The sequence below is a fragment of the Sander lucioperca genome, chromosome 16 (genome assembly GCF_008315115.2).
Source record: "Sander lucioperca isolate FBNREF2018 chromosome 16, SLUC_FBN_1.2, whole genome shotgun sequence".
NCBI lineage: Eukaryota > Metazoa > Chordata > Actinopteri > Perciformes > Percidae > Sander > Sander lucioperca.
In genome coordinates this window covers 27,384,206-27,396,491 of record NC_050188.1, presented here as the reverse complement: position 1 = coordinate 27,396,491, position 12,286 = coordinate 27,384,206, and the positions used below count along the sequence as shown (strand labels likewise).

The following is a 12,286-nucleotide window of genomic DNA, read 5'->3' as shown; positions in this document are numbered from 1 at the left end:
CCCACAGCAGTGTTATGTAGCGGTATTATATTCACTGCCTTAGTTTGATATTTTTACTCATATAGCCTATATTCTATAAGCAGCTGAGGCATTATTAGCTACATTTCAAATACATTTTTTTTCTGCTACAGGGCTGAAGGCAGGCTAAGTTGAGCTAGTATGTTACTTTTGCTGCTTAAAAGATGGACTTCTTATAATGAGTGCTCACACTGTGATGAGCACTTTGAGTGACACAGTACAGTGTGTTGAGTAATCTGTTGTCAATTTGGCTCCTCTTGTCACAGCGGTTTTATTAGCTGTGACATATTATTGTAGCTAATGTGCACAGAATATCAATATTTGAAAGATAAGCTTGGTCATATTGTATATGTTTCTCCTTGCCAACAAATCCCATATGCAGACCAAACCAACAATGAATGTATCCTACTGACAAGTATTGTGTGTGTATCAAAGCCTGGTGCATCTTCTTCCTCTGTGACACACGTTGACCATACATGGTCCAGCCATATACTGGGCTTTGACCTCGTCCTGTTTAAGATGTAGGCCTATGTATGTCCTGAGTAGAAACCAATGGCCTTAGTGCTGAGTACCACAGACAGGTTAGGAAAGTCAAAGCATTGACAGATGGACTAACACATTGTTGGTTTTGGTCTCTTCATGGAATTTGTTTGTCCACAACAATTACTCAACAACAAATCAAGTGTGGGTTGTTGCTAGGGGTGTTACAATTATCCAAATCCACGATTCCGTTCAATTTTTGATTTAAACATCACAACAGGGATGCCAGTGCCACAATTGTTATGTTGCAGGGAATAATTGGACCCAATTGCAGAGAGCAGGCAGGCAGGCACAAGGAAGTTGGAGTTGAGGATTTATTAGACCACAATACAAAAATGAACCAAGGGAGTCCTGAGACTGCAGCAGGCAAAAAACAAAATCCAGAACGTAGAAAAAAAGGAATCAAAAAACAAAGGAAAATACAAAAATCGGAAAATATAAGAAGCACAGAAAATTGACACAGAGAAACACGACAGCAACCAACACAAACACACACAATGATCTGACAGCAGACAGGGGGGAGACAAAGACTAAATACACAGGGTAACGAGGAAACACAAGACAGGTGACACAAGGCTGGGAAACAGGTGGAACACATTAGGGCTGGGCAGAACAATCAAAAAAGGCGGGAAAACACAAGACATAAAGTAAAACAGACTAGACAAGACAGAAAACCAAACTATCAAAATAAAACAGGAAACTGAGCAAAATACAGAACAGAAGCAGACTACCAAAATAAGATACAACACACCAACCCATAACAACAATAAGAACCATTAGATGGCAGAAGGGTACTTTGCAACCGTTTGACTTTCTCAAAATTAACAAACTGCAATTGATTGCACCATTAAGTTAACACGGTGCACGCGAATGCACCATGGAGTCCCGTCGCAGTAGGCTTGGGTGATCTCTAATATTTTCAAATCATCCAATCGTGGTTACTAGAGATCGCCGATAGGGGATCTGATCGTCAGTCTGGTTACATTGAACACGTAATTGGACATAACATATCATGGATATGCGGAGCGGCTTTTCACTTTAATCAATGAAACCAGCTACACCGGCTCAGTTGTCCTGCCTCCTGATTGGCTGACGTGCTGACACGCTTCTGTGTTGAAAGCGGCTTGCTTCGGTTATTTTTGTCGGCTAATTATCCACTTTACATTTAAACCTAAGCTTACACTAGTTCAATTAAGCACTCGCAGCCATCTCCTTTTAGTGACTTTCTCGCTAATCCTAGGGTTGTTCACCAGTGTTAGCTCTGTTAGCCACTTTAGTTTAGACTCTGGCAGCATCCATGGTATCTGGAATAGTTAAGCTGCAGGCTTCCGGTAAGCTAACGATACCCTGTGACTTTGGCTGCATGCTATTAGCTGGTAAGCTGTGCTGTGTGTTGTTGTTTTTCTTCGGACAAGCGCAAGTAAATCGGAAGCTCATTTTGATCGATTTTCAATCAAAATCGTGTAACCCCAGGCACATCTACTTCATGATATTGCCGAGTGGTGGACATAAAGAATGCTCCAGAAGTGATAGAATAACTGCCGGTGTTGATTGCCCTGTATCTCTGTGTTCACAGACAGTGGAAGCAGCTCGCCGCTGCCCAAGTTTGCCTCCTCGCCCAAACCCAACAACAGCTACATGTTCAAGCGAGAGCCGCCAGAGGGCTGTGAGAAGATTAAAGCTTTCGAGGAGATGAGGTATGAGTGTTTGATACTACCTCTCTGCTGCCTTTAGGAATGTGTGCCCCTCACTGACACTGCATGACGTTTCTCTGCAGCTCAAGGCAGTCCACATCGGCGTCGGTCCCCCTCTTCTCCTGCCCCGACAAAAACAAAGTCAACTTCATCCCGACGGGCTCGGCGTTCTGCCCCGTCAAACTCCCCGGCTCCCTGCACCTCATCCCGGCCTCAGAGCCCGAGGAGGACGAGGACAACGCGGAGGCGGCCTCTGGCTCGGATGCCCAGGGGGCCACGTCGCTCTACGGGGCCTCCACTCAGGTCTCGGCGAGCACCAGCACAGACGACCCCCCGGAGCCGCCCGGCTGGCCCTCAGAGACTGCAGAGCCCCAGACAGACAGCCCGGCCATCAGCTAGACCTGAGCAGAGCTGGCCTCTGACTCCGGGGATCCACACTTGCGACCGCCAACCATCACCACTGACTGTCCCACCAACACCTCCCTCTGCTCTGCCAGGGGGAGCCTCCGTCTCTCTGTGCTGACCCCTTCCACCCCCCCCTTCTATCTCTGCATGACGTAGCAACAATGTCCCGAATAACCGCTGCCGCCCACCACAAAGACTCACCACCTTAATGTTCTGTCCTGCGTAATGTCTGAGCTGGTGCTGGCAGGGAAAGACACGATGGTTACAGGTTATCATATGCAGGCATCGAAGGGAAGATACGGAGCGCGATGGATGGGGGGAGGGGCATGCATTTTAAACTGGTAGTATATTTCTGATTAAATTATGTGTTGTGTTCAGTTTCAACATTCACAGTATGAATAAGCTCTCTAAACATATATATATACACATATATCTCTATGAAAAGAAAGAAAAATGCTTGTTTTAAACTGTGTATTGCTGTGTTATGTATGTGACAGGGAAAACAGCTGTACTATTCAGGATTCTGTTTACACTATCCAGGTCACATTGTTAAACCCTGTCTAAAAAACAAATGCAAAGAGAAAAATCATTTGGGCAAAGAGAAAAGAAAAAAAAGAAGACAAAATGGCCTCAAATTGGTTGCACAGTGTCTGCATCTGGCCTCGCTTCAGGTATTTCACAATCAGAGTCTATACTCAGGTAATTTGGAATGTATGTCCATACAAATATCTGCAGAACAGATTCACTGTCATTTCCTCCTGGTTTTCTCATTCCCATAGCTGACTGCGGAGGGTAAAGGGTTGAAGTAGAGGACACCCCCTCATGGTTGGCCTCTCTGACTGGTGGTGGGGTATTCTACCGACCACACACACTGTGACTGAGGGCATTAATGGCTGTGTATGCGTATGCGTGTGCGCGTGTGCGCGTGTGTGCGTGTGTGTGTGTGTGTGTGTGTTGATAGAATCGTGCTGGACAGAGACTTGGATGATGTACAGTCTGATATTTAAGCCTGCAGACAGTGGTGATTGGCTCTCCTGAGCCTGTTGACGGGGGACCAAAGGTGGACACGTCCGCAGCACCGTCAACATTGAAATACAATCAAACTGAAGCATTTGGTTCCTTAGAGGTGCAGATTGGAGGTATAGTTGTAGAAACATTTTTCTGAGATTGAAATCTTATCTTATTTGATGAGTTAAACCTCAGTTCTCTTAGCCAAAGATGCCGTTTTCTTGTGCAACTTAACCTGACTAAATCAAGTCTCTAGAGCCAGAGCGATACTGGAATTTCTGAGGCTGATATCAATTTGTGTGAGTTTAAAAAGCAATATATTGGCCAATATTTGTTTTTTTGCTGAGAATCCCTTGAAGAATTTGGACCAAGATAAGTACAGAGCAGGACATTTCCAGTTTGAAAGATCTCTACCATCGCCCATTCAGCCCTAATGGTAAGGGCGTAACTTTGGGTTCAACCTTGGGGGGGTTGAGATCTCCACCTATCTAGGGAGGTCCTGCGACATGTCAGCATGTATTGAAAAAGGTGACAAAAACAGACTAAAGCAACCAAAAATGTTGAAACAAGCGAGAACAGCCCAGTTTTGATTATTGGGGGGGTTTTTATCCCCCCCCATCCCCCAATAAATTACACCTTAGCCTAACATGTTGGGTTAGCAAAGAGAACAACAATAGCCGGTTTACTAAAGACCGGGCAGGTAACACACATACAGCCTGCTGTGCTTCTACTCCCCATTTGATTTCATTTGACAAAACAAGCTGCAGTTCTCAAATGTTTAAAATTGTCTAAACACAGTTACTGCACTTAGCACAATAACTTTGCCTAAATAAAATACAGCTTAACCCTTATCTAAATTGAAATACAATTTCAAAAATAATGATTTAAAGCTGCAATATTCAATATTTTTATATCTTAAATGTGCAATGTGAAAGGGGCCACAGTGAATTTGCAGTTCTCCGTTCCATTGAGCTTTTTTAGCCTCTTTTAGCTCATTGTTTTGGTTTTATGTATGTACTAGTTAATAAGGTAAATAATATGTTAATGTTGTGTTTTCAGCTTGTTCTGCTGCCCCCAAGTGGCCAAAAGATCAATTAATGCAGCTTTAAAAAGCAGACACTGCCTGATAAAAGAATAAGAAAAGAACATTACAAATCTGAGTAGGAATTCAACATTAGTACAGTTTTGCATAATTAGTGCTACAGACCTGGCAGCACTTTTCTGTCAGTACCAGGGAAGTATTGAGGTTGGATACCCAGTCCTAGGCAACCGTACATGCAGCCACTGGATTTGCACAAGCTTAAAATGAACTATAGCCATACATGATGAATGTTTGCACAACTCTTTTAACTCCAATCTGCATATCCAAACTTAGACTGTTCTGATAATCCAGATAATTTCTATTCCATTAAATGCATTCCATGTGATTTTAGCAGCCAAGACATAAATAGACTCACGATGATTCATTCCTAAAATATCTCTCAGCCTTTGAATCGCTGTGAGAGACTAGCTAATGCACCGAGAGATGTTTGGTTTGCAGATACGGTCGCGCCTTCATGTGTTTGATGCACAGATAAAAGGATCACACTGGCCTGCCTCCCTCTCACTGTCTGTCTGTCTGTTATTACTGTGTTGTTGTAGGCACCCTGATGCTCCCACCAACCAACACAACCTGAACATCTCATGTATCCTCTCTAGGCTGTTGAACAAGCATCACTATGCCCAAGTGTAAATGATCCACAACTTTCATTTGCAAGAGTGAAAAACATAACCCACATTTATTTTGATATCTGGTGCGCTTGAGGAATCCCTGCATTGGCGCTCCTTTCATATTTTGTATATATGTGGCTTTTAAAGAGGCTCAATGCAATGTTGTGGTTTTCTTAAGACATGTCAGCACCTTACCAAGAGCTATGGCTTTCCCAATGTCCCACCTATACTCGGCATTGGTAAACTAGATGTGTGCAATAACAGGAAAAAAAACAAAAAAAACTGTGTTGTCCGTTCTTTGACACAAAAAGCGTCTCATCTTGCATTCCTTTGGTTTTGAGCATGGGGGCTGGATCAGCAAGTAGTTTGTTGTTAAAGCCATCAACTGATACAAAACCAGCACTGAGAGTGACCAGAGCACATCACTGGCAGGTCAGAGTGTTCACCAACTCACTCCATGATACTTCTTGTGTAACCTGCAGTGTCAAAGTTCATGCACAATGGCAATAAAAAAAAAACTATTGGTTGTTTTGTCCACGTTTTAGTGTGTGTGCGTCAGTGAAGGGAGAGTCTGTGAGCATCACTACGAGCTCTTTGAACATGTTGACAGCTACTGTAGCAGACACACACTCGGCTTTGTACAGACATACTCACAGAGCTAAACCACATCCTTCCATCTTTGTCCATTAAAAAGCCACTTTCCTCTGGGGTGTAGCTAGGGCTCAACCATTTGGGGGAAAAAATGGGATTTGCGATTTTTCTGCCAGATATTGCAATTACGATTTGATTTGCGATTATTTTTGTAAATGTTTAGCTAAAGTTCAATAGTCACTGTGTAACAGATAAAACGTCATGGAGCGTTATAACATGAGACACTATCAAAACTGCTCTATATTCTTATGCAGGGATGAGAATATGGATATGAATTGCCAGCAATACCTGTTTTTCTTTTAGTAAGCATGGACCATTGAATCTGTGATATGTAACATTCTAGCATTTATCATATGAAATAACAGTAGATATAATAATAAAAAGAGGAATAACGAATGTTGAACCAAACATTCAACTAAATATTGCACATTTGATTAATCGCAGTCTTCACGATTAGCTCATCGCCTTCTTTCAAATTTGATTCGATTTGAAAATGATCAATCGTCGAGTTCTAGGTGTAGCAGATGGTTATCAATCAAGCCTTGGAAATGCTTTAGAACACGGCCCGCAATGCACAGCGTTACAGGCTACTGTTGGCAGCTTCTGCAGGTAGGTATGTCTGGAAACTTATTATAGTTTAGTTTATTTTGAACAAAATACTCAGCAAACTGATGTAAAAAAAATATTGTAAATGATTCAAATAAGGATTCCCATGTTCAAAAAGGAGTAGGAAGAAGTTTAAAAAAAAAAACTTCTGGTCCTACCCTCTTTTGTACTTGTATACAAACAATTTCATTCTTCACTTATGCTATATGTATACATACACATACATGCATACATGTACACATGTACAATCTTTTTGTCTTTTCCAGCTATCACCTACTGTCCATGTTTCATCTGTCAGACCAAATAATAACCCATCCAAACTAGACAATATATAACCCTAAGAACAATACAGTCGGCAGATTTTCTATGCTTTATTCTGATAAAATGTCGGGGGGAATCACTTCTGGAATCGCCCCTGCTGATGGGACCAGGTTCCAGTCTGGGTCACTTGGTGTTGACTGTAAAATCATATAGTGTGTGATATGCAAAGGCTCTAATCTGAAGTCTTTTAAATGTATTTGCGATTGACATTAGTGATGTCACTCCATACCGGTAAATAAACAGCTCTACCCAACCTTTGCGTCGTTTTGCAAAATTCACTCACCTCTAGGCCTGGATACCAAACTTCGATAATTTCAGGCATTGACCTGACTGAATTGTCTCCATAATAATGATAAATGTCTTGTCATTCAATACCTAAGAAGTAGATCTCATCAGCGTTTACGTAGATAAGCAATAAGGGTCAAAAATAGTGATTTCTAAGCCTTAAAGTGCTCACAAAAATGTGAACATCTATGTTGAGGAAGATTGTGTGACATGATCGAAAGCTCCAGAAAAGCTACTAATTGGACCTTGTAAAATACTGCAAATTAAAATAACGAGTTGAAAGTACAAACTACTGGTAGAATAAAAATGTCAGTTATTGGAGACAGTGTTGCAGTCAAGTCACCAACTGTCGAGTCCGAGTCCAAGTCCGGGTCCCCAAAGAAGAATCCGGGTCGAGTCACGAGTCCAGAGAATTGCGAATGGAGTTGGACTCGAGTCCGAGTGCAGGACTCGAGTAGCCTACTCCATCGCTGATTGGAGATATTCATCGTCCTACTACAGAACAACCCTAGTGCAATGAACAACATGTATTCTGCTCGTTTCACAACTTCAATTATTTACCAGCTCGTTTATATGGTTTGGGATTGAGACAAGCCTTTTATTCTAGGCAGCTAAATGAAATTAATACAAATAAAATGTAAACGTTTCTGTTAAGTGCCCATATTATGAAAAAATCACTTTTTCTGGGATTTATGGTGTCATTTTGTGTCTCTGGTGCTTCCACACACATACAAACTTTGAAAACAACCCTCCATGCTGTTTAGAGTGAGATACAGTTTCTGAATGTGTCCTGCCTTCAGTCTCTGGGTGAGCTGGTCAAAATCTGCACGGCTTTCTACGTCACTAGCCGAGATGAGGGGGCTAGGGGGGCTAACGGTTAGCATGCTAGTGTGCTAGCTCGTTCTCAATGGCAAAACACTGCTACAACACACAAATTCACCCTAATCTACAAAATAAATTGTATAGAACTACTTCCATGTCCCTGTTCTGCAGGTATTCCACACAAAGTTGGAAGTGCGCCCTCGTTTAGAAGAAGTCTCCCGGCTAATCCTGCCTTGTACAGGCCGAAGTTGGAGAAACATCTAGCTAGCTCATGTAGTCCTTACCTAGCTACTGAACATGTGCTCATCAAGGTTATTATAGTTTTGCATTTTTCATTAGTTTTTATTTTTATTTCGTTTTTACTTTATGTTTTCAAATTCAGTTTAGTTTTAATTAGTTTTTAAAGCGGGTTTGCTAGTTTAGTTTTTATTTTTTGAAAATGCTTAGTTTTAGTTTAGTTTTTATTAGTTTTAGTCTTTTTTTGTAATATGGGTTATTTGTCGGGGGATTCAAAAAATATTGTGTAATAATAACTCAACAAAAAACATCATATCATTTTAGAAATATGTATTCACAATGTATTGAACAATAACACCAGTAAATAAAATGTAGCCTACATATGGTCATAAATATGTAAACAGTCTACACAAGACGCCAGTATGTGCTAAATGTGTAACCCAATAAGCACACGTACGTCGGCACGACGTATGCAATTGATCGCTTCGTCTGCAATTGATCGCGGGTCATAAAGAAGAATAATGAAGCATCGTTTATTGAGCGTCTGGAGGTCTTATTATGATCGCAATCTATACATCGCAGTGACGTATTAACTATGTCGGTGAGATGTATTAAAAGTTCCTCAGTTGTTCGCGGGTCATTTGGAAGCATCGTTTAATGAGCGTCCGGACATCTTTACTACACACACTGTTGATGTGATGGACAGTGAATCTGAATTCTGCCCAGCAACTTTTAATGTGTTAATGTGCTATTTTCTATAATAATCTGAACTTGTGTAAATTATCTTTGAGTAGCCATATGTCTTCACGTAGTAGACAATGGCAAAATAAATCAGAATGTTTTTTTGGTGAAGTGTCCCTTTGAATCATTTTTAATCATGTTAATGAGGAGTAGGCCTATGTAATAATTTATATTTATATTCACAAACAGTAGCCTATTGAAGAATTTAATTTTCAAACCCTTTACCCTATTTATATTAGAATGAAACAGACAAATAATTGTTAACGCTTTAAGTTGTGTTCTATTGAAAGGATCTAGCTACATGCTAACGAAAGCTCGACTCAGCGGAAGCATAAATACTTCAGCGCGGAAGGATACATGAGTGAATCGACAGTGATCCAACTGTCAGTCTCCGTCAGTGTCGATCAAAGTCGGGAGGATGGCGCTTGGACATTTAGCAACGAAGGATTTAATCACGGGCTTACTTCGTTTTGGAATAAAGGTCACTGAAGAGGAGCGAAGTAAATTCAAAGGTAAATTATGTGCATTTTTAATCTGTGTTTGTGGTGTTAATATTCAAAGTTGGAAGTTAACTTTACCGTTAGCACTAGCCAAGTTCATACTCTGTCAACATTAGCTAGCTACACTCGACATTGATGATTGCCATTATTAACGTTAACAGGTTAGTTAGTTAAAACATTAGCAGTATTATGTCCCATATTGCCATTCTACATGTTATGACATGGTACTTAGCTAGCTAACGGTACTTAGCTACAGTTGACCATCGAGATAGCTAGCTAACATTAACGTTAGCTATAAAACTACTGCGTCAGAGGAGAAAAAAGCGTTTTTGCCGCCGAAAAGTCTTTTCTTCTGACTTACGTTAACGCTAGCTATAAAACGTTAGCTGGACTGCGTCAGAGGAGAACGATAAAAAGCGTCTTTGCCGCCTAAAAGTCTTTTGTTCTTAAATATATGTTAATGGTAAAGCAAAGCCATTTGGGCGGAATGTGACTATCGGTAGCCAGTGAGGGTTTGAAATGATGATTTATTCTTTATTTTGTCGTCAAACTATCTTAGAACATTTTCGTAAAACCATGTAATGTTAACGTTAATTAACCTACAAAGACTAACGTCAAGTTACAACACCAGTCACGTTAACGTTAACTGACAGAACCGACCAACGGTCCAGCTAGCTGCTGTTTTCAAAATAACCCGATTATTATCATTAATAAAAAAGTAAGATAGGCCTAACGTTACGTTATATTAATATTGTGTGTGTGTGTGTGTGTGTGTGTGTGAGAGAGAGAGAGAGAGAGAGAGAGAGAGAGAGAGAGAGAGAGAGAGACTGACTTTTCCAGCGTCTCTAATGAGGTACGCCTAAATACTTTTTTTTTTTTTTTTTTTTTTTTTAAAGATTATTTTTTTGGGCATTTTAGGCCTTTAATAGACAGGACAGCTGAAGACGTGAAAGGGAATGACATGCAGCAAAGGGCCGCACGTCGGAGTCAAACCCACGGCCGCTGCGTCGAGGAGTAAACCTCTATATATATGGGCGCCCGCTCTACCAACTGAACTATCTGGGTACCCTACTTTGTGTTTTTTTATGGATATTAGGTCCGGACCAAACGGAGGATGATAGAGAAGCGTGATTGCATAATGTGCTTTTTAAATGTGTAACGTTACATTATGCTGTTACCACAGTGGTGGTTAACATTGCTGTTTTTCTTTTCTGTATTGTACGTTAGATAATGAAGTTGACGGAGAAGCAGTGGACTATGGATTGACTGAGAGGATGGTTTCATACCTCTTTGAAGGATCGTTTAAGAAGCAAGCCAAATTCAACCGATTTGTACAGCAGTGGAAAGAAACCGTGACACTAACCGTTGAGCCTGTCCCGGTACATTCAGAGAAGGCTACAGTGCCCAAGTAGAACCATGGAAACCATGGAAAATAACTCTATAATCTCATACACATATAAATAATAAAAAATGTAAAGGTTACTACTGAAGAAGTTTTTATCTGGATCTGAATTCACCTGGCTCCGGTAGTTTATGTAGTGTAACATTATGCATTAGGGTGTACACACTGTAATGCATAATCTTGCACAGTCTTTGTAGTCGGAACGCAGGGGTAGAATGTAACTAAGTACATTTACTCCAGTACTGTACTTCAGTCTAAATGTTGAGGTACTTGTACTTTACTTGAGTCTTTTCTTTTCATTCCACTTTATACTTTTTACTCCACTACATTTATCTGTTACAGCTTTAGTTACTAGTTACTTTAGTTACTCCACTACATTCATCTGTTACAGATTCATCTGTTACAGTTACTAGTTACTTTACACATTAAGATTACTGCTCACAGAACACGTAGTTTATAAAATCTGATGTTTGATTCTAAAGTAAACTGAGATGATTAGTCCATTAAACACACAACTGGTTGGATCCTTTACACTTTCTAACATGTTTTAATATTTAACTACATTATCCTGATAATACTTACAGACTTTTGCTTAAGTAACATTTACACTGCAGGACTTTTACTGTAACAGTATTGTTATAGTATGGTTAATTTGCCATACATTTTAAGACTATTGTTTTATTGTAAGAGTCCATGCAGGGTTTGTCTACATGTTTTATTTCCTTATATTTGTGTTGGAGTTCATATTAAATTACTAAAGGCTCTCTTTGAAATTTAATTTTAAAATCCTATGATAATGTTGTGACATTCAATTCAATTTATTTACAGTGTCAAATCATAACAAGAATTCTCTTGAGACACTTTACAGATAGAGTAGGTCTAGACCACACTCTGTAGTTTACGAAGCCCCAACTATTACAGTGGTTGCCTCAAGAGCAAGCATTAGCAGTAGCTATTGCGACAGTGGCAAGGAAAAACTCCCTTTTTTGTTAGGAAGAAACCTCGGACAGACCCAGACTCTTGGTAGGCGGTGTCTGACGGCACCAGTTGGGGGAGTGGTGAATGGTGGCAATAATAGTCATAATAAAGATAGTGAAACAGTGATCACAATGGTAGTCGTAGTAGTTCATGTCATAGTAGGGCACAGCAGGGCGTTACGGGGTGTAGTGTGGCACAGCAGCCTGGGTGGACGCAGTCGGACACTGCGGGGAATCGCAGAGCGTAGCAGGGTGTAGTAAGTCCATAGTGTCAGCTGCACCCAGGACCCCGGTGTAGGTGCCACCCAATTCCAAGGCGATGTTCTGGATGACATGTTTCCTGTTTGTTGTTTGTGCTGTGTTGCAGAA

At 40.7% G+C, this 12,286-nt stretch overlaps 1 protein-coding gene across 3 annotated transcripts in view; it reads left to right on the top strand.

The window, feature by feature from the left end:
* The window catches only part of glcci1a (glucocorticoid induced 1a), a 37,434-nt gene extending 31,522 nt beyond the window's left edge, over nucleotides 1–5,912 (top strand). For all 3 annotated transcript variants that reach the window (XM_031279314.2, XM_031279312.2, XM_031279313.2), the window contains 2 exons: nucleotides 2,135–2,255; nucleotides 2,336–5,912. In XM_031279314.2, the coding sequence (XP_031135174.1) occupies nucleotides 2,135–2,255; nucleotides 2,336–2,651 (437 nt within the window). In that variant the 3' untranslated portion in view covers nucleotides 2,652–5,912. The remainder of the gene's footprint in view (nucleotides 1–2,134; nucleotides 2,256–2,335) is intronic.
* Nucleotides 5,913–12,286: the final 6,374 nt, after the last annotated feature.